The sequence below is a fragment of the Gavia stellata genome, chromosome 2, assembly GCF_030936135.1.
Source record: "Gavia stellata isolate bGavSte3 chromosome 2, bGavSte3.hap2, whole genome shotgun sequence".
Classification (NCBI taxonomy): Eukaryota; Metazoa; Chordata; class Aves; order Gaviiformes; family Gaviidae; genus Gavia; species Gavia stellata.
This window is the reverse complement of record NC_082595.1, coordinates 57,895,570-57,914,277: the sequence shown is the minus strand read 5'-3', so window position 1 is coordinate 57,914,277 and position 18,708 is coordinate 57,895,570. Positions and strand designations below refer to the sequence as shown.

Here is an 18,708-nt window from a genome sequence, read left to right as displayed (position 1 = left end):
TTTTGGTGTGTTGTGGCTTGTTGTTGTTGTGTGGTGGTTGTTGTTTTTGGGGTTTTTTTTGTTTTTTTTTTTTTTTTCAGGTTGGACTTGATGATCTTACAGGTCTTTTCCAACCGTAGTGATTCTGTGAGGAGTGAAAACACTGGGTCAACTTGAACCCAGTCTATTGTTGTAAACAGAAGAAAGGAGATGCTCAGGAAACAGATCTCTACCTCTGACAAATATTAGGATAAGATCAAGTGAGACAAAGTTTTTGGAAGAGTTTTATTTTTGGTAGCTGAATAGCTAATTGACTACAATACAGCTCAAGATGCTGTAGGTATGCTTTTGGGTTAGGTGTACTTCATGTGGGAGTACACACTGCAAGCGCCTCCCTTCACTGGAGGAACCTTCCAGACTTCTGCATGCAAAAAAAGTACTTAATGTTATATGCATCAACCCTGATGTATGTACAGATTTTATCAAGCAGCTCCCAAAGTGCTTGAAAACTAAACAAAATTGGGTTACTGAGACCACTAAAACCAGTGACTTACAAACAGTAATCTATGGGGTTTCCTGGCAGTTCATGAATCTCAGCTGATAACTGAGGAGTAGTAACACCGGCAAACTACTTTTCAAAGCAAACAGTTTCTATTATTCTTTATCTCCTGTTGGCATTCAGTAACCAAGTAATGACTCACATTCACAGAGGCTGTTTTGTCAGGTGTCAGAGTGCAGCTATTTGGTTATGTTTTCTACGCAAATGCAATTGACACTTGGGTTTCTTAGGCACCCAACACATTACACTATACATCTGGAATAGAAAGACCTAAGTTCATTTTTCTTCGCATTTTAACTTTTTAACGTTATCACCAACCACCCAAATTGTTGGTAGCCAAAGATTTAGATATTTATGGAACAGCACAAGCCTTGCTCGCGGTTTGACTGCTATTTTTGCTGGCTAATGTTGGTGTGTATCAGAAGTCTGGGAAGTAGTTGTCTTCCGAGCAAGAAAAATGTTTTCACGGTACAGAATTCTTCATTCAATTTTATATTGGCGGATTCTTTTAATAGAGTACTTTAAATATCTCCGTGTCATTTCAGCCCACCCACCCGTCCGGGCGCACAGGGCTGGCTCGGCAGCTCTCGCTCTATCTTTTGCCTGCAGAGGGATTCGTATCCGTGGGCCGTTACAAGCCGAGGTAGCAAAAACCGGGGAACTGCCGATTTTGTGGGAGACTGCCCAACGGGGCGTGCCCCCCCGAGGCCTCACCATCCCGGCCACCGCAGGGGAATGCTCCGCGGGCCGCCCCGGGCCACGCTACCCCCATTTCCCACGCCCGCGCCGCAGAGCGGCCTAGCGAGGATCTGCAGCGCGCCCGGAGGGTGAAACGCACGGTTTAACGCAGACGCCGGTGAGCCCCGGCTGCCTCCGCGCTGCTCAGGCTCCGCCCCCGCCCCGTTTCAAGCGCCGGCGCGAACGAGGCGCTAGGGGCGCCCGGCGGAGCAAGGCACGGGGTTGGACGCGGGGAGGGTCCTCAGACGAGCCCCTGGAACAGCCGGAAGATGTGGCGGCCTTGCCGCCCGGCCCCAGGAGCCGTCAGGGGGCCCGAAGGGAAGCAGAGACTAGCGAGGCCCTTCTTAAACGCCATGCCCCCGCCCCCCGCTGCCACCCCTCGTTTCCCGCCCCCAGCCACACGCGGGGCCTCCGGCGGCAACGGCCGCCAGGGGGCGCGGCCCCGCCCCGCCCCCGCCCACTCCGGGGGGGCGGGGCCGAGCCCCGTCCCGCCCCGGGCCGTTCCCAGCTTCCCCTCCCCTCCTCGCCCCGCCCTGTCCCTGCCCTCAGGGCCACGTCATTCGCTCTCCGCGGACGGAAGTGACGGCAGCCTGCCTGGCGGCCAATGGGCGCCTTGCATGTGGCGGGGTGAGAGGTGAAAGATCAGGTGGGGTGGCAGGAAGATGGCCGCGCTGACGGCGGTTGCCGGGCGGGGGACGCGGATTCCGTGAGGGGATGGCGGCCGTGAGGCAGGCGGCGCGCTGCGGCTGAGGCACCCCCCGCCCTTCCCCCCGCGGGCCCCGCGCCGCTGCCCCGCGCCCTCCTGTCGGTTGGCGGCGGCGCCGCCGCTGCCCCGCGCCGCGCGCCCCCCATGAGCGGGGCGGGCGGGCTGGCGTGGCGCGCGCTGCACGCCCTGTTGCGCGCCCTGCTCTGCCTGCAGCGCGCGCTGCTCGCCTGCCTGCGCGGCCGCGCTGCCGCCGGGCCCCGCGCCTGGCTCTGGCGCCGCGCCGCTTCCGCCGCCGCCTCCTGCGCCCTCCTGGCGCCCGCCGCCGGGGCTTTCGCCTTCCGCAAGGCGGGCGCGGCGCGGCGGCGGCCCGGGGGCGCGGCGCAGGGCCGGCAGCGGTGGCGCTCGGACGGGCGGGCGCTGCAGAAGCTGCCGGTGCACATGGGGCTGGTGGTGACCGAGGAGGAGCCGAGCTACGCGGACATGGCCAGCCTGGTGGTGTGGTGCATGGCGGTGGGCATCTCCTATGTCAGCGTCTACGACCATAATGGTGAGCAGCGGGGGTGGGGGGAGGTCGTACCGTGGAGCTGCCCCGAGTGCCGGCCCGGCCGGTGGCCGCCGTGCGGAGCGGCGCCTGGCAGGCAGGCGCCGCCTGGGCCCGCTGTGCCACCGGCGCGGAGCCTGGGGGCCTCCTTCTCCCGGGGTCTTCCCGAGCCGGGTGCCAGCCTCGCTGTTGGCAGCTCCTTTCCCGTCCCCTGGAGCTGCTTGGCCTCTGCAGCGCTCCTGGCGCTGGTAGGCCTGGGGAATGCCCCGAGTGCCCTCCTGCCCCTGCTCCTGTGTCGGCATGACCCGACCCCGCCCGCTCACTGCAGCGGGTAGATGGTGGGGCCTTTCTAGACCCTTGTCCCCAGTTGTGGGCTAGCAGGATCTGCTGGCATCTGAGAGCCGTGACCGTGTAGGGTATGGGCTGTTAGTAGAGAAGAGCTTTAGGCTAGTTGCTCTTACAGGCTCTGTTTATGAGCTATGTCTGAACTTCTAGAAGTGGATGAATGAGAGTAGCCATATATTTTCATGTACTCTTTCTCATGTGAAGAGACAGGATGGAAAGGTAGTTAAACATAAACTTGTGTGTCCTGTGTGCTGTCTGTATTGTGAAATTAAATTACGGGGTCTGCATTTGGTATAAGGACTGGTGCTGCTTGACATTTGAGTTAACTCTGAGCCAGTGCTTGTGAAGACTTTGGTGTTTTTTCATATCTGCAGAGTGATTTTATTCATTATTGGGTCTCAGGTGTAAGACTGTTGAATTCTCGCTCTTGCAGATACATTGATTACACGTCACTGATTAACCTAAAGATAAGCTCAGAGTTTGGATTTAACATTCTGTGGCATAATCATGGAACAAATCTGTCTTCCTCATACCTACCCTTTCCTACTGAGGAGATGAAACCAGCCATATTCAAGATATTCTTAGGTGAAGCTTTCTAGCCAGCTGTTGAGAGATGATACCTAACTGAGACTAGACAAGCTATCAACTCAGAAGTGCTAATAATACATGAGATAGACTGTGACCTGTTTCTGTCCTCTCCAGAGGAGAAAGCTTCATGCTGACAATCCCTGTGCTCTTGCTGTCAGTGGTGAGTCTGTAGGAGACCAGTGTTTAACTGTTGTTTTGATGCCCTTCTGATGGCTGTCTAGAGATGTCATGCAAATTAGATTAACTCTGTACATTTATGCCAGGTTAGAGCTACAGTCTGTAATAGTTGTCTTCTAGCGCTCTTTCCTGAAAGACTCAACAGTGCATCCAACGCAAGTAGGTGGAATCTATTGTTGTGAAGTGTGCAAAAGCATCTGAGGTATGCAGGCCTTTCCCTGAGAACAGGCATTTGTGATTTTTTTTGTTTGGTTGGCTTTTTTTTTTGTTTAAAATCACTGCCATTAATTAATAGTTCTGTTTCATGTCTGGTCCTTCGTATGTGATACAAGACTCAAATGGTTTGACTTTAACTAAATTCCCTAAGATCTCTTTAAGAAACTGGGCTTAATACCAGTCACTTAGCAGTTTAAACTGGCCATCTATGCAGGGCTGTTGTGGAACTTAGTTATGTTGTGTGTCAGTGGCAGAATACTTCCTCATCTGGAAGTCAAGGACTGATATATAATATTTGCATAATGTCTCAAGGACACAGAAAACAGCACCTTCTGAAAAGTCATTTATGTGTTGATTTTTTTTTTTTCTCTCAACTTGGAAAGCATTCAACCAGGTTAAATGCTGCAGAGCAAACATTAGTACCAACCAAGAGTGAGAGTTTCCCTCATAGCCTGAAGAGAGACATTTTATTGTACAGGATCTCTAATTTCTGTCAAACCTCAAATAAGCTATCCGCAGTGTTGCCTAATATGGTATGTATGCTTAGCTCCTTTTTAGATCCCCGCATCGTGCTGCACAAATTATATGTATGAGAACTGAACTGAGGAACAGATCCAGCTGAGAGTCATGTTTCTTGGTGGTCTTGGTTTTCAGCTTGTTCACTGTGCAACCATTCAACACTGAGGAGGGAGAAGGCACCAGCCAATGCTTAGGTAGCCACTGTCCCTGAGATCCTGTCTGACAGGGAGGAGCCAGTGCTGTTGTGGTGTCTGATGCCTGCATTGTGGAGAAGCTACTTCTGCTTGTCCAGCACAGGTATTGAGATCCAGTCAGATCTGACTATTACAAACTTTAAATACGATGACCAGAAATGACAAGGTTACGTCCTCTGAAGAGTACTGTAGCTGAAATAACCTTGCAAAACAATTGTCTTTGTTAGCAGTTCAGAAAAAAAAAATATCTTGGAGACTATTTGCTGCTGTTTCCATGTATTGTTACATCCACCCTGAAGTTGCATGTTAAGAGGTTGTGTTAACACCTTTGAAATCTGAAAATATAGCTATGATCTCATTACTTTAGTATCAAGACATAATGCTTTTCAGTGGTTCATTCTTCTGTTAGTCCTTTGATACTAGAATATGCTGGTTTAATTACCAGCTTGAATTCCCGTTTGCTGGAACATAACTGAAGAAGGCAAGACAATGCAGAGCAACTAAAATGTTTTAAATCAGCGGCTTTTGCCAAACTTTCAGAGTTGATGAGAATAGCCTGCTATTACACATGCATGTTCTTCATGGGTTTTCATTGTGTTTTCTGCGATAGCAGCCACAACTGCTTTTTGCACAGCGTCTTGTCAGATGAGCTTTTTAAACTGGTTTCAGAGAGTAAGCAAGTAGTCGTTCTTATGGCTTGAGTATATGCTTACTTTTGGTAATAGCAGGTATGTTGCCTTTCCTTCGGTGCTAAGCTCCTTATGGTGTCTGGATTGAGCATACAGCATTTCTAGATAGACTTGTCGTTAAGTAGGATGTTGCAGTTGTTGCTAATCCCTGGAATGTCTGGAACATTCAGCAGTAACACTAAGGTAGTAAAGGTGAATAAAGTCAGGTACAGCTTGCTCTTGTGTGCTTGTTTTTGTCTTCTCGGGTGGTGAGACTTACTTTTGGTCATCTGAGCTGCTTCAGTAAGGTTCTGTGTTCATACCGTTGCACCAACTATTGACTTATCAAAGATATGTTGTCCCCGCTGCTGCTGGCTATGGTAAAGAAGCAAACACAATGACAAGTGCTCTTAATCTGTGTTAGATGTAGTGAGGTATACTTTAATTTGTTTTCTTTTCCTTCATTGCATATTAGTAGTACTGAGATTCTTATTGCCAACAGGAAACTTTGATTACAAGAGTGGTCTTTCATGGTTGCGTTTTCTGGAAGAAATACTGCGTCAGTTTCCTGCAGGAGGCTTAAATTAAAAATGTGTCCTTAATTGCCCCTTCTATGGGAAGAGAGGGAAGCATGAAGTTCTTTAAAGAAGAAGAGCCAGATAAGCTGTTTATTTGCTTATAGTAGTGAATGTCTATATTTTTAACAAAATTACTACATAGAAGGTTGTTTCTGTATTCTTTGGTGTCAAAATAAGTAGCTGTAGCCCAGCTGACACTAGCATGTTACAGCAGCTGCACCAGTAACTGTAAGGGCAACTTGGCTGGAGTTGTGCTGATTCTCATGGGCAATTACAGAACCCAATATGTTACAAATGTATTGGATAATACTTGTGGAACGAGATCAGGCACTTGGCTGTCTTCTTTGAATCCATGAAGATCAGTATGCCAGAAGACTGGGGTAAAAAGGTCTTTGCAGAATGCAAGAGGACCATAATGTAAATAACTGTCATGTACTGTAATAAATATATGCTGCTATGAGTTGCAGTGCTCAAAACTGAGATTTCCCCACCCCGGCCCCAGCAAGCTTGGAGGCCTAAGGTGGCATGTTTACTGCCTCTGGTGGGCCCTTTTCATTCTCCCAATTTTCATTGATATGCAGCAGAACAAAGTCATAATCAACTTAATGCTACTGTGTGAACCTTGGTTATTAAATCTATATTGACTGAAGGTTTAGTTTTTCTGATCAAGTATTAATTTCTGTATTGCCAATCCTATTACTTGGTAGGAATCCAGCCATGCTGGTCAAGACCTTATCTCTGAGGAAATAATGCAGCCTTCTCACAGTCAGGAGGCAGTGATTATGCAATTATATAATAGCAGTTAAAATATCTTCTGTGGAGCAGAAGCCTTTGACCAGTGTTATATACTTCAGCTTTCTTCTGTTAAAGTTACTTTGCCACTTGAGAGCTTGCTTGAGTGTTACTTCTGCCATCAGTGAAGCTTTCCTGAAATAGTTTGGGACAAGTCTAGAGCGCTTTTTGGGAGCTTGCTGAATCTTGGCATTTGAGTACTTTGGGCTCCTGAATAGATGCTTCAGGTTGAAGGTTTCTTAAAGCCCATAGTATTGAGAACTTGGGTTTCTTCATCCTGGGTTTAGCTTTCCAGTGAATTGCTTTACTTGTGACCAGTTTTCTCTTCGAAATTCTTTGAAAGGTAAGGTACTGCAGTAAGCAAAAGAAGTTATTTCATTAGCCCCAAACATAGGCTTTTATAGTCTCTTCCAAATTACTTGGTAGTTTAGCCCATCTGATCAATCCATAAAAGTTTCTGGGTGTTCCCTGGGGGAGATAAATATGTTGTGGTTTTGTGTCACCAGAACGCTTTTCTGAGATACCAGTATCACGTGGCATCTGCTGTGGGTCTTCACCCATGTGAAACTTCACGTTCAACAATCATGTTTTGGTGTTGAGTTGGGAGGAGTCCTCAGATCACATTAATACAAGGGCTAACGCTAATCTGTAGAAGGTAATCTGTTTATAGGTATGGGTAATACGAAAGTTGTGTCTCCTCTCGATTGCTGGTGAGCTCTTGTTCTTCCAGTACAGAATGTTCCTCCAAGAAGTAGTGTGGGAGGAATGCTCACCTAAGAGGTTTTAAGTTCTAACTTGAATTCAAAATGGTAAACCACTTCCGGTTTGCCTCAGCTCTAATGGGAACTAATGAGAAATAGCAGGTTTGCAGTTTGTGTTGTAAAAACAAGAATTACACCTGGAAATAGCTCTCTTGCTTTGCGACTTACGGTGCTTAAATATGCATAATTCTTAAGACTTCATTTGCTGGAATATACACATTTGCACCAGCTTGCAGAGGCTCCAGAGTTCTGACTGAATAAAACTGTTTCTGCTTTTCAAAAACAAAAATTGTTTCTAATGAGAAATAATAGTGACAATTTCATGTTTGTGTTCCATATTAGAAACAGTAGTAGGGCTGAAATTTCCCCACTTAACAGCAAACAGCTGTTGTATTGCTAAAATTTATTGGAACTCTTGTTGAATGTTAACTTTCAATAATGTTAAAATCATATTATGGACTTGTTTTCAATTTACATGGAAGACTGTGGACAAAACTGGAAGGTAGCATTAAATCGAGACTTAAGTCTCGCTGCCTAGGAACGCTTGAATTCTGTTAGTGAGTTGGTCTACTCATGCACTCCTGTTTACTGTATTATCATGTATAAATTAGCAACAGCATCTTCCAGAACTAACTTGGATATATTTTCAAAGTTCTAAAATATGAACTTTGTAGGCTAATGGGTTTTTGAGATACTGTAAGGGAAGGGAGTGTTTGTCTGAGCCACAATAATGTAAAATAATTCTTAAAGTCAAATATGAATTTGGCCCATGTACCTTGCCTCTAGCAGGACTGTATTTGCCATCATAGGCATTTGTAAGAAAAAATCTCTTGTGCACTGAGTGAGAGACAAAACACTGTAGGAGTAAAGTTCCCAAAAGCTATTGGTTTTAAATGAAGTTTTTAGTTAGTTTGGATGTTTACTACCTTCTGATATGCTTCACGATCTTCTGTGCAGGAAAACTGCAGGTGTGACAAGGTTGGTGGATCAGTTGGAATTTAGGTGTGGAGGTCTTTCTAGGAAAGACATACTACAACTATACAGTACCATTACAGTAGCTACCAGTTTATGTTAAACTGCTATTCCAAAAGCAACTTGGGACCCAGGTTTGAACAACTAAGGATGTGGGTGAGATAAATAAGGAGAGTAGAAGGGAAATACTGGTGATCTGCGGATAAATCTCAAGAACACATCTAGCATGTCTTCAGTATCTCCTGTGTGTCTTAAGGACCTTCACTTCAAAGCAGGACCAAGTCCTCTATCTGATGTCCCTTTTTACTGAGCAGTAAGCACCTTAGTCTATTCTCCTACCTGTTATCCTCAATGTATTAATTTACTTTAGAGCTGGAGTGTGGATTCTTAAATCTGTTCTTCCAATCTTTGACAGGAATAGGCCACAACTTTTCATGAGAAAAGAGTTTACATCATTAGTATTGGGTGGGGAAGGGGAAGAAGAGAGCAGCTGCCTGTTTCCCATATTGGGAGCCTTTCCTAATCATGCCAACTCTTTTTCTGAATATTGAATATAGGGGTGTTTTTTCCATCTTGAAAAATGGGTGGAAGTCCAGTGACTGTTAGAGGTGAGGCACATGCAACCTTGTACAGATCTTACTTGAAGATGGTATGGGATTAGCAATTGCAGTAGCTGCACTGCTGCTGACCTTAAGTGTAAGGAAGACAATCAATGCTAACTCTAGCACAAAACAGACTTACCCAAGCAGAGTTGTATCAAATAGTATTATTCAAAGCAGCATTCTCAATTTTAGTATGTCTGAATGTACACTAGTAAGCAGGAGCACGAAGGGTAACAATTTAATTTTGACAGTGAAAGTATTCTAACACTTTTTTTTCTATCAAGGTTGCTGCCTTACTGAGATTTGCTTGTCTGTCAACACTGAAATCAGTTATAAGCATCACTAACACTTGTGTAATGAAGTAAATTATTTTTTTGCAGGAAGTATCCAGGATGGGAGGAAAACCAGATGCTTTACCACCTATTAAAACCTCTAATGAAGCCTGTGTAAAAATACTAACTCACTAGGCTAGCATATTAATTAAATGCATTGTATCACTTCATGTTGCAAACTAATTCCTAATGTATTATGGTCTTAACCCAAGGCTTATACACTGTTTAACCCCTACTGATATGGAAACTGCTGTTTGTAGCAGTTTCTAATCCCAGAATCAGGTTGAGGTGATAAATCATAAGCCTGATCATAAAATTGTATATAAGTTCAGTGTTTCTTGTAAGATTAATTGTGTGGGTATTTTTCAACGGGTCAGTAGAAGTGCTTGACATAGGATTTCTGAATGAAACTTAGGCTCTTAGTAACAACCCCTGAATACAATGTGATAAAAATGTTATCAGTTCCTAAGTAAATATGCCTAGCCACACTTTTGCATTGTAAATATTTAAGCTGTAACACTTAATTTTCACTGTGGCTTTTAATTAGAAGTAGTTCTGTTGTGTCGCTCAAGAGCTAGAATTTATTTTAGAACAGGAACCCAAGTATGTTTGGTTAAGCAAGTGTTTGTAATCTCCTGCACTCAAAATGTGTCTACCATAAACACGTAAGTATAAAAAGGCCTTGGGGACTGCATTAACTCCTTGGAATATACAGCTTGTGAAATCCTCTTATTAGGAAATCTATGGCATTGGCCATGGCACAAGAGTGGACAGTTACTGTGGCCTGATAATGCTGATTTAGTCTTTTAGCTCTTGCTTTGTGGTGACTCGCTTTGTTAGCCTGCAGCCTTAGTGGTGTGGCAGTTAAGTGGTAGCAGACTTAAGCTGCAAATCTACAGCAGCGTGGGTGTTAAAGGAACTTGGTGTTAGTCTGATTTGGTGGTCCTGTGCTGGTGGGGTATTGCTATCTCAAACTATTGCTAGCATACTAATGACAATGAATTAAGTCTTAAACTATCTCTTATGCAATTGCAGCTTGCTACTTAAACCAGGCTGAGTGAAAGAGGAACAAAAGCACATGAGCTGTCTTTCCAAGGTCACTGAAATTAGTCATGTGCAGTAGCATTTGCTTTGCATTCTTATCGTACTTGTAAGCTCTAGTTTGAAACCAGTACTGACTACCTGATTCTCTCTTCTTCCTGCCTAGTGTCAGATTTATTTTGTAGCACTCTTTATAGGAGTTGGCTGACATGCAACCTTTTTTAAAGGTATTTTCAAGAGGAATAATTCAAGATTGATGGACGAAATTTTAAAACAGCAGCAAGAACTCTTAGGACTAGATTGCTCCAAGTACACAGTGGAATTTGCAAATCAAGACAAAGCTGATCAAGGTAAGATGAATTGTGAGGGGTGATTGGTATGACTCTAAATAGCTGTGTATAAATCATAACTCTGCTTTTACTTAAACACGTTCCTGTGTACAGTGACCTTTTCCTTCATTAAGCACTGATTATCAGAACACATGCAACCTTCCTGGGCTAGTATTAAACTTTCATTGTGCTTATTTGTTCTTAACTAATAGTGAAGTGTTACTCTCTCCTTTCTATAGTGATCATGACTGGGTAGTCTGATCTTCCCTTTAACCTGGCTGTTGTGCCATGACCCCTTTAATGCATCAGTGTAGCTCAACTCCCCACTGTTTCAATGAGATGAATTTTTTTGCTGAGAGAATTGAAGAAGCACTGGAGTAAGTGTAAGGGAACTGATGTCAAGTTAACAATGTGTACACTTCCATCTTTCCAAACTTATACCTCAAAGTGGGGAGGAAGAAGGGAAAGAGCAAAACTGCTGGTTGTCATGGCAATGTATAATGTCACCAGGAAGGTAAAGGGCATAAGTGTAAAAAAACCCAAATAACTCTGTGATAGTAGCTTTTGCATGTAGTAGAAGTGGAAAACAGGAATATGTTTCAAGGTTAATGCTCCTTATTCAATACTATCTGCTGTAAGTATTCATTTAGGTATGCTGACTAACACAAATGCTAGAAGTCTGTTCAAAATGTAATAAATCACAAGTGTGTCCTTAGTGAAGCAGGCCTTTGCCTTAAATGGATAGGCTGATACTTAACAGTTCTCGTGACTACAACTCATAATATTTAAATAGGTCTCACAAGAAAAAAAACCCAACCCTTATGTTTTAAGACAATCATATTACATAGTTCAAAGACTTAAGAAAAGATTACACTTCACAAGCTGTAGTATGTTTAGCTGCATTTAAGATGCTGCTGGCTGAGTTTTACTTCCTCTACAAGAGCTGATAGGGTGGCGAGATCCTTTGTGCCAGTTTTCCAGTATAGAGTCCAATGTTTTAGCATAAACTTGCTTTATAAGCAATTTAGGTTAAGGAGCTAACATTTACATGGAAACGCCCAAGTTTGATGTTATTTCTCTTTATTCCTCTGAAGGTTGAAATAACCAGCAAAAAATGGGGTAGACAAGCTGTTAATGTCTTAAACTCCAGCATACTTAGCTGCACTTACCTAAATCAGGGTATTTATGTCCAGACCAAATGAACCACTGAAAGACTGCTCAGACTTGCTGACTGAAAGGGTACACTTAAGTCTTAGGAACCTTTTGTGCTGGGAGCTATGAAAAGCAGAGGTGTTTTCTGTTCTCTTTTAGAATTTTTCATTCTTGCTTAGAAGGTTCCACAGTCAGATCAGGCGCTTCATACTTTGAACTGAACAAGCTGACATATATCCAGTTTATAATATTAAACTGCAATTTTTCACTTCTGAGAAGCAAAATTACGTGTCTCACATCTATGAATACTGTTAGAGAAATATCCTTTAACATAGGACATATGACAAATCAAACAATGTCAAGGAGCAATTATTTTCATTGTGGTGGCTTTGGATAGACTAACTGAGGTTTTTAAAGTGTTCTTATAAGTCTTCTGACTGTATTCTGTGATCGTTTGCAGTCAGGTTCTGCAGTTCTAAGAAACGCTATTTTGAAGTATCTGGTTATAACTATCATAAGTTCTGTATAAGTCTAACGTGACCACACGCTAGTATTTAACCCAGTTACTTCAAGCTGGGTTTAGTACACTATCTGTAACCTTCAGCTTCCTTGGCAAGTTTACCTCTTAGTTACCTTATCAGAACTGACAATGATGCAAGTCATGTAGTGTGAGAAGACTCTTGCCTCGCAATAGTGTAGACACTAAGATTATTGTGGAATATCCTCTTAAGTCACAGACATAATTACAGATTAATGGGTGAAATCTGGTACTACTATCTGGTTCCTAGCTTCTCTGTAGCAGTCTTAGATCAATATTGTAACTCTTGCATCAGTTTTGAAGTGCTGCTGAAAGATCCTGTGATCATAGTCAGGGAGGGCCCTAGCTTAATCATTGTGTCACATAAATGTTCACAGCAGCTGTTAAAACACCTTCCTCTTTTAGGGTAGGAATTGGATCTTTTTTCCTTTCCCTGAACTGCAAATCTTTCTGCGTTGCTTACCACACCCCAAATTATTATCTAGGCACCTTCTTCTCACTGCTTTGCCTGACAGCGTAAGAACCAATGGAAATTTCCTGGAAGACTCTACATTTCAAGACTGACATTAATTAAACCACTTTTCACAAGACTCCTCAAAATAGTTGCCTTAAACTTACATTTTAGTAATACAGCAAATCCAGAAGACTCTTACCTGCTTCTGTAAGAGATGAATGAGGTATATCTATGACTAGTTGTATAATATATGAAGTAAACTACAAGCTACTTTCAATCATATCCCGTGAATATCTAAAGCACGTTCAAAACAACTGTATTTCTGTTGCTTTTATACTGTGTTTTGTACTTTCAGTTTTAAATTGCCAATCTACATTGAAGGTGCTGTCTCCAGAAGATGGAAAAGCAGACATAGTAAAAGCTGCTCAGAACTTTTGTCAGTTGGTAGCACAGCGACAAAGAACATACACAGACCTGGATGTGAATGTGTTAGACAACTTATTAAGTAGTAAGTATGACACGGTCTGTGGGGAGGAGGGGAAAGAGTACTCTATTGTAACAGATTTGGTTTCTAGTATATTTATTGCTTAGAACGTTTGCATCTTGATGCTTAGTCTGTCAGGGCAAGTTATGATTATTGCTTTCAGGCTTCTGCTAAAAATTTCTTACTGGTTTACTCCTTTTTGAGCTTTTTTTAAGCAGAAAAAGGAAACCTTAAGCTAAATTGGAGACTCTCAGCTTTTCAGAGTTTACAACCTGTGGGGTGTTCTGCGATGAGCTTTCTGAAAAAAAAGTACTGCTGGGATCACCTGAAACTAGGCTATTAAAACTTAGGTTAACTCTTGCAAGTTAGCATGCTGCAAACCCTGGGTGTGGGCAGGGAGTCTTTTCCAGATCTAGTTACAGCAATTAAAGCTGTTACTGCTGCCTAACTACCACCCTGAGTGCAAACTATAGAGCACTTGCTGTTCTTTTGCTGCTGTATAACCCACACTAGCTTAGTTATCTTCATTACTAATTCATGCAGATCACTGACTCTGCACTGAGGTGCATGGCTATATGCAATAGCTTTGAAAAGGGCAGGGCCGCCCTAATCTCACATGTAGCAGAAGTAGTTTAGAACAAGCCTCCACTTCCCCAGTGGTGCTATGGAGCTGTAATAGTTGCTAAGCTTTCCTGGGTGATCCAATAGCTTGGCAGGGTTTACATTTCAGATTGAACACTTCAACTTGGATATCTGCAGGCACATTATTGTGGCTCCCATTAATGGGACTTCAGAGAGTGATTTTTTCTTTTTTTTTTTTTTTAAATGGGTGGTCAGCTGTATTGTTCTGCAGACTGACTGCCATGGCAGTTTGGACACTTTAATCTTAATTTCAAACTGAATTCTATCCCTCTTGTCAGCATGCTGCATGATAGCTTCTCACTGTAACAGAAATATTAAGTGTATTTAATAAGGCACCTGAAGAAGTAACTTAGACATCTATCCTGTTATACCCCAAAGGCAATTTAAGGAAATGAATAATTGCTTCTTTAAAACAGTCACTCACTTTGTGAAGAACTGGTGACAGTTGATACCTACATGTATTTTGGCCAGTGATGTTCAACTGGAGCTTCTTAAACACTTGTTCATGATCTTCTGTCCGTGCATTTAAGTGTCTGGATATGTTAAAAGTATTAGGTCCAGTCGTAAATTGAGCAGATTTATTGTTGAAGTAATGCATGCTAGCTGAGCACAGAAAGAGAAATCTCTTAGACTTTTAATCTGTTAAAACTGTAAACTTGGAAAACAAGCTGCTCAATCTGTGGCTAATAACTAAGGATAGTATCTATAATTAGTCCTGCTTATTAATTTGCTTGGTTTTCATGTTTAGGACAGTTGAAGGTAAAGAACTATTCTTTCATGACTTATTTAGCAGCAGCTTATAAAACTACTCAGTTGCAGGCAAATTTAGTTTCTGTGCATCCTTAATGGAAAGGTATTGAATGTAAACATCTGTGAGTTACTGATCTAAGTTGAGAGTGAGTTCTGAAAAGCAGTACTTGAGTAGCTATATTTTTAGGGTTTGTGTTCATGGTGACGTCTGTAAGTTTCTGTTTTTTCACATTTTGATTTAAATACCTGATAACACAGTTTTTAAACTTTCTGTTCATATTTAGGATGCAGCTATTGAAGTCTAGTCCTAAAATGGTATGGTTCTAGCTTGTCATGTGACTTTTCTGGTTCTTAATCCAGTCATGCTCTAATTCTTACAGCTTGAGTTTTCTTGAGTGTAAGAGTACCTTCTTCTGAGCAATGCCTCAACTAACCAGCTTGTTTTCAGAAAAGTAGGTGCCAGCTGCATTATAGTATTGTCTTACTTGCCGTCTGCCTTCCCAGTAAAGAATGTGACTATCAATTAAGGCTGTTCAAGTTGCCCTGTAAAATCTATGTGGTGAAGAGAAAGGTAGTGCTGTCAGCTCTACAAATTCCTTCATGTTTCCCCCACAGAGCTCCTGACCTGGAAGGGATGTTGCCAGATTCCTGTCCCTTGAGTGTCCAAGTCTTTTGGCCTCTTTTTTTTTTTTGAGTCTGCTCCCAAATCCTTCTATCTTGTGTGCGCTAAACTTGAAGAGTGCTGTAACTAGCAGCTGTGAGGGAGCTTCCACATGTAAAGTATCTGTAGTGTTGATTATGTTTAGGTAGAGAAGTGGATGCAGAGTGGAAAGCACAGTACTGTGTTTTGAATAGGCTGTTCTGACAGTAATACTACAGTGCACATTTTCATTTTCCTTCAGATAGGAACCAGAAGGAAATATTAGCATTAACTGGGCTCTCTGAAGGTCTTTTCCTGTTTGAAAAGCCATTGCAGTGTTGAAGATCCTGCTGCTGAGCTGGCCAGCTGAGGAGTACTCAGCTACTGAATCAGCTGATGAGTAAAGCTGTGCACTTCCTCCAGAGTCCCCACTTCTAAGTATTCACTGCTTCCCTGCTCTTTCATACTAACATGCTAGCTTCTGAACACATAAGTGGCTTTTGCTTGATAATTTTTTTCTTAACTTTGAGATAAGATTTGGACTGTGGCACAAGACACTCATATTTAAGTACTTCATCCTTCCTTAGAAATGCACATGCTTGGGAAAATAGCTTCTTTACCTCTGGTAAAAGGATTACTATTGTGATGATTCAGTGGGGAGGGAGGATGTGAACTTTTTGAAATCTCCAGCTTCAGTTTCAAAACCTGGGCAGAGCGAAATCTGATAGGACCTTAGTTTCCTGTTCTGGTATTCTTAAAGTTAAGTTCCTCAACAACTAAACTTAAACTTGTAAAAGGCTCTTGACTGGTTTAGTTTTTTTTAAACAAGTGACAAAAGAATTGAGAAGTACCATCTGAAGTTTAGAGCAAATAGGCAGTACTAAACTTTATCTGCTAAAGGTAGGCATTATGCAATGTAAGCACTCTTGCAGTTAACTTGTAGAATTAGTGGATAATGGAAGGGGTAACAAGAAATAGCATGCAGTAATCATGACTAATTGCAGCATTATAGCAAAGCAGGTTTATGACTGCTGGAATGCTTTTCAGTTGAGCTAGGTAGGTGCATGAAGAACGGCTTACCTTCTTGGGTCCCTTTGGGGTACTGTACTGGTTTTCACACATTGCCCTAATCAGCTTGCTAGAATTACAGGGAAAGCTGGACTAAGACTGACAGGTAGGCAGTAAGCTTAGAATGAACAATTTTAGCCTGGAGTAGCTCAGGCATGGCAGAAGCGTATGTAAGGGAGACAGTGCTGTTTGGCCGCTGATTGTCTTCAACCTCAGAAGATCAGTAAGATGCTCTCACTAGTGGAATGACAGTGACTGGGGTTTTAAGGTACGGGTAGTACGTGTGGGCACCTAGTGAGGTCCTTCAGTGTTATCTAGCCCTGCCCTGGGATGGGTCATGCTGTCCACTTAGTAACAAGAAAAAAAATATATTGCCCTGTTCTTCCTCACTCATCTAACCAGAAAACTGTCACCTGCAACAGTTGGTCTGAAATTTCATAGTAAAAGTTGGTTTTAAAATTGTCTGTTTAGCTCCACACTCAGAAAGAAACAATTCATCTGACAGGGTGTTTTTTTGCAACTTGTTCTCTTGATGGTCTGTGATATCAATTTGTTCTTCTTCAGTGGTACCTCCTTAAGTTTTTTTTTTGTGTGTTAATAGTCCTTTTATTCTGCTTGACTGCAACTCCACATAGTTGAGTTATGGGTCAGCGTACAGCATGTTCTACGCTGCTAAAATCCAAGTTTGCCAAGACAAAACTAGAACAAGTCAGTTTAAACAGCAGTATTAAGGTTTGCTGTTATTCAAAACAATCTAACTGTTCCTATCACCTCCTTACCAAGCCTTCGAAAACTACCTGACATAAAAATAACAGTCCAACTGGGCCTGCTGTGGCTGCCTAAGCTTTTGCTCAGTTGGGCTTGTTCAGGTGGTGCAAGACCAGTCTGTCGTCTTGGGCTTTTAATTGTTACCTTGTCCTCAGGTGCTTCACTTCATTTAAAAAAAGGCATTTAATGAAAAAGCAGATGCCTTAGGGTTTAGAATTAAAACAAATCTTCTGGTGAATTTGATAAAACCTCATTTAACTTTTTCTTACAGGTACAAATGGATTTCCTGATCCTGATTTAGTCTTGAAGTTTGGTCCTGTGGACAGCACATTAGGATTCCTTCCATGGCACATCAGACTGACAGAGATCATGTGAGTTGCCTATAAACACTGTGAAACAGGTTGGAATAATATCTAACTAAACAAGTCTTTATGTGACTTACCTTATGGAAATAGCCATAAAATGAGATCTGTCTTAACCAAGGTGTCTGGAGATTGATTTGAGGGTATTTAAAAATTGTTAAATGAAACCTGTCAAACATTCATTGTTGCTCCTTCAGCCATGATTAGGCAACAGCAGGCTTTACTCCTCAGGTTTAAGGAACAACTTCTGTCACCATCTAGTCTCAGTGGTCCAATCCCAGTTCTCTTGGTGTTCCTTATATGGATTTTGAGTGGCTGACAGCTTTCTATGAGGGAAACCAAGGATATAAGGGAAATAGGATAATGTATGATGATCATGCCTCTGGATTACTTGCCAGTTTTGGCAATAACTGAACTACCTAGAGTTGCTGTATTTCTTCCATCTGAGAGCATTTATAGGGCACTTAAATGTCTGGGCAGACCTGTGCTTTCTCCAGCTTTCTCACTAATTTGAAGTGCCCTATGTGCCTTAATGGGTAGGCTTTGATTTAGAGGGTGACACGATTAACAGCTAGTTCAGTTACGAGAGTTGAGTGACAATAGCAGTGTCACTGAGAACAACTTCACAAGGTTACTCAGACAATAGCTTGCTTTAAGTAGTGATATTCCTGACTGGCCATATGAATCGTGCAGTGTTTATAAAAGCTTATTTTAACTTTTCTAACTTGCTTTCTCAGCTCTTTGCCTTCCCACCTGAACATCAGCTATGAAGACTTTTTCTCTGCCCTCCATCACTATGCAGCCTGTGAGCAACGCTGGGGAAAGTGAGTTCTGGCTGAGCACTTGGAGTCAGGCTTTCTGTGGGAAGGAATTGATGTCTGTTTACAAGCACCTGTGACCCATAAGTCTGGTTCATAGTCCTTTCTTAATTTATCAACAAATTCAATAAAGTGTCTTACCTTTCTAGAGAGTCTGTGTGAATGTGTGAGAATCTGTGGGGAGGGGGAAATTCACAGACTTCCTTTATGAAAAAGACAGTTATTGCAAGGTAAGCTGTTCATAGCTGAATTACCCTCACTTTCATGTCCAAGTGACCAAAAGAACATGCAAGAATTAAGTCTTGTGAAATCTACAGGACAACATAAATAGGAGTTCTGTGCCCTGAAAGTCCTTAAGTCCAAGGAAGAACTCTCACGTCATCTTGTTTCTTTTT

At 42.6% G+C, this 18,708-nt stretch overlaps 1 protein-coding gene across 1 annotated transcript; it reads left to right on the top strand.

The window, feature by feature from the left end:
- The first annotated feature begins 2,126 nt into the window (after positions 1-2,126).
- On the top strand, positions 2,127-18,459 carry NUS1 (NUS1 dehydrodolichyl diphosphate synthase subunit). The gene is made up of 5 exons (XM_059834841.1): positions 2,127-2,529; positions 10,536-10,658; positions 13,137-13,289; positions 17,405-17,504; positions 18,233-18,459. Exons 1-5 carry the CDS (start codon positions 2,127-2,129, stop codon positions 18,321-18,323), a joined length of 870 nt encoding a protein of 289 aa, XP_059690824.1. The 3' UTR covers positions 18,324-18,459.
- The last annotated feature ends 249 nt before the right edge of the window (positions 18,460-18,708 follow it).

Bases quoted from the DNA above. Each gene is read 5' to 3' on its own strand.
- NUS1 (XM_059834841.1), top strand. From the start codon at position 2,127: ATGAGCGGGGCGGGCGGGCTGGCGTGGCGCGCGCTGCACGCCCTGTTG. The intron at 2,530-10,535 runs GTGAGCAGCGGG...CCTTTTTTAAAG, and splicing joins CAGCGTCTACGACCATAATG to GTATTTTCAAGAGGAATAAT. The intron at 13,290-17,404 runs GTAAGTATGACA...TTTTTCTTACAG, and splicing joins GTTAGACAACTTATTAAGTA to GTACAAATGGATTTCCTGAT.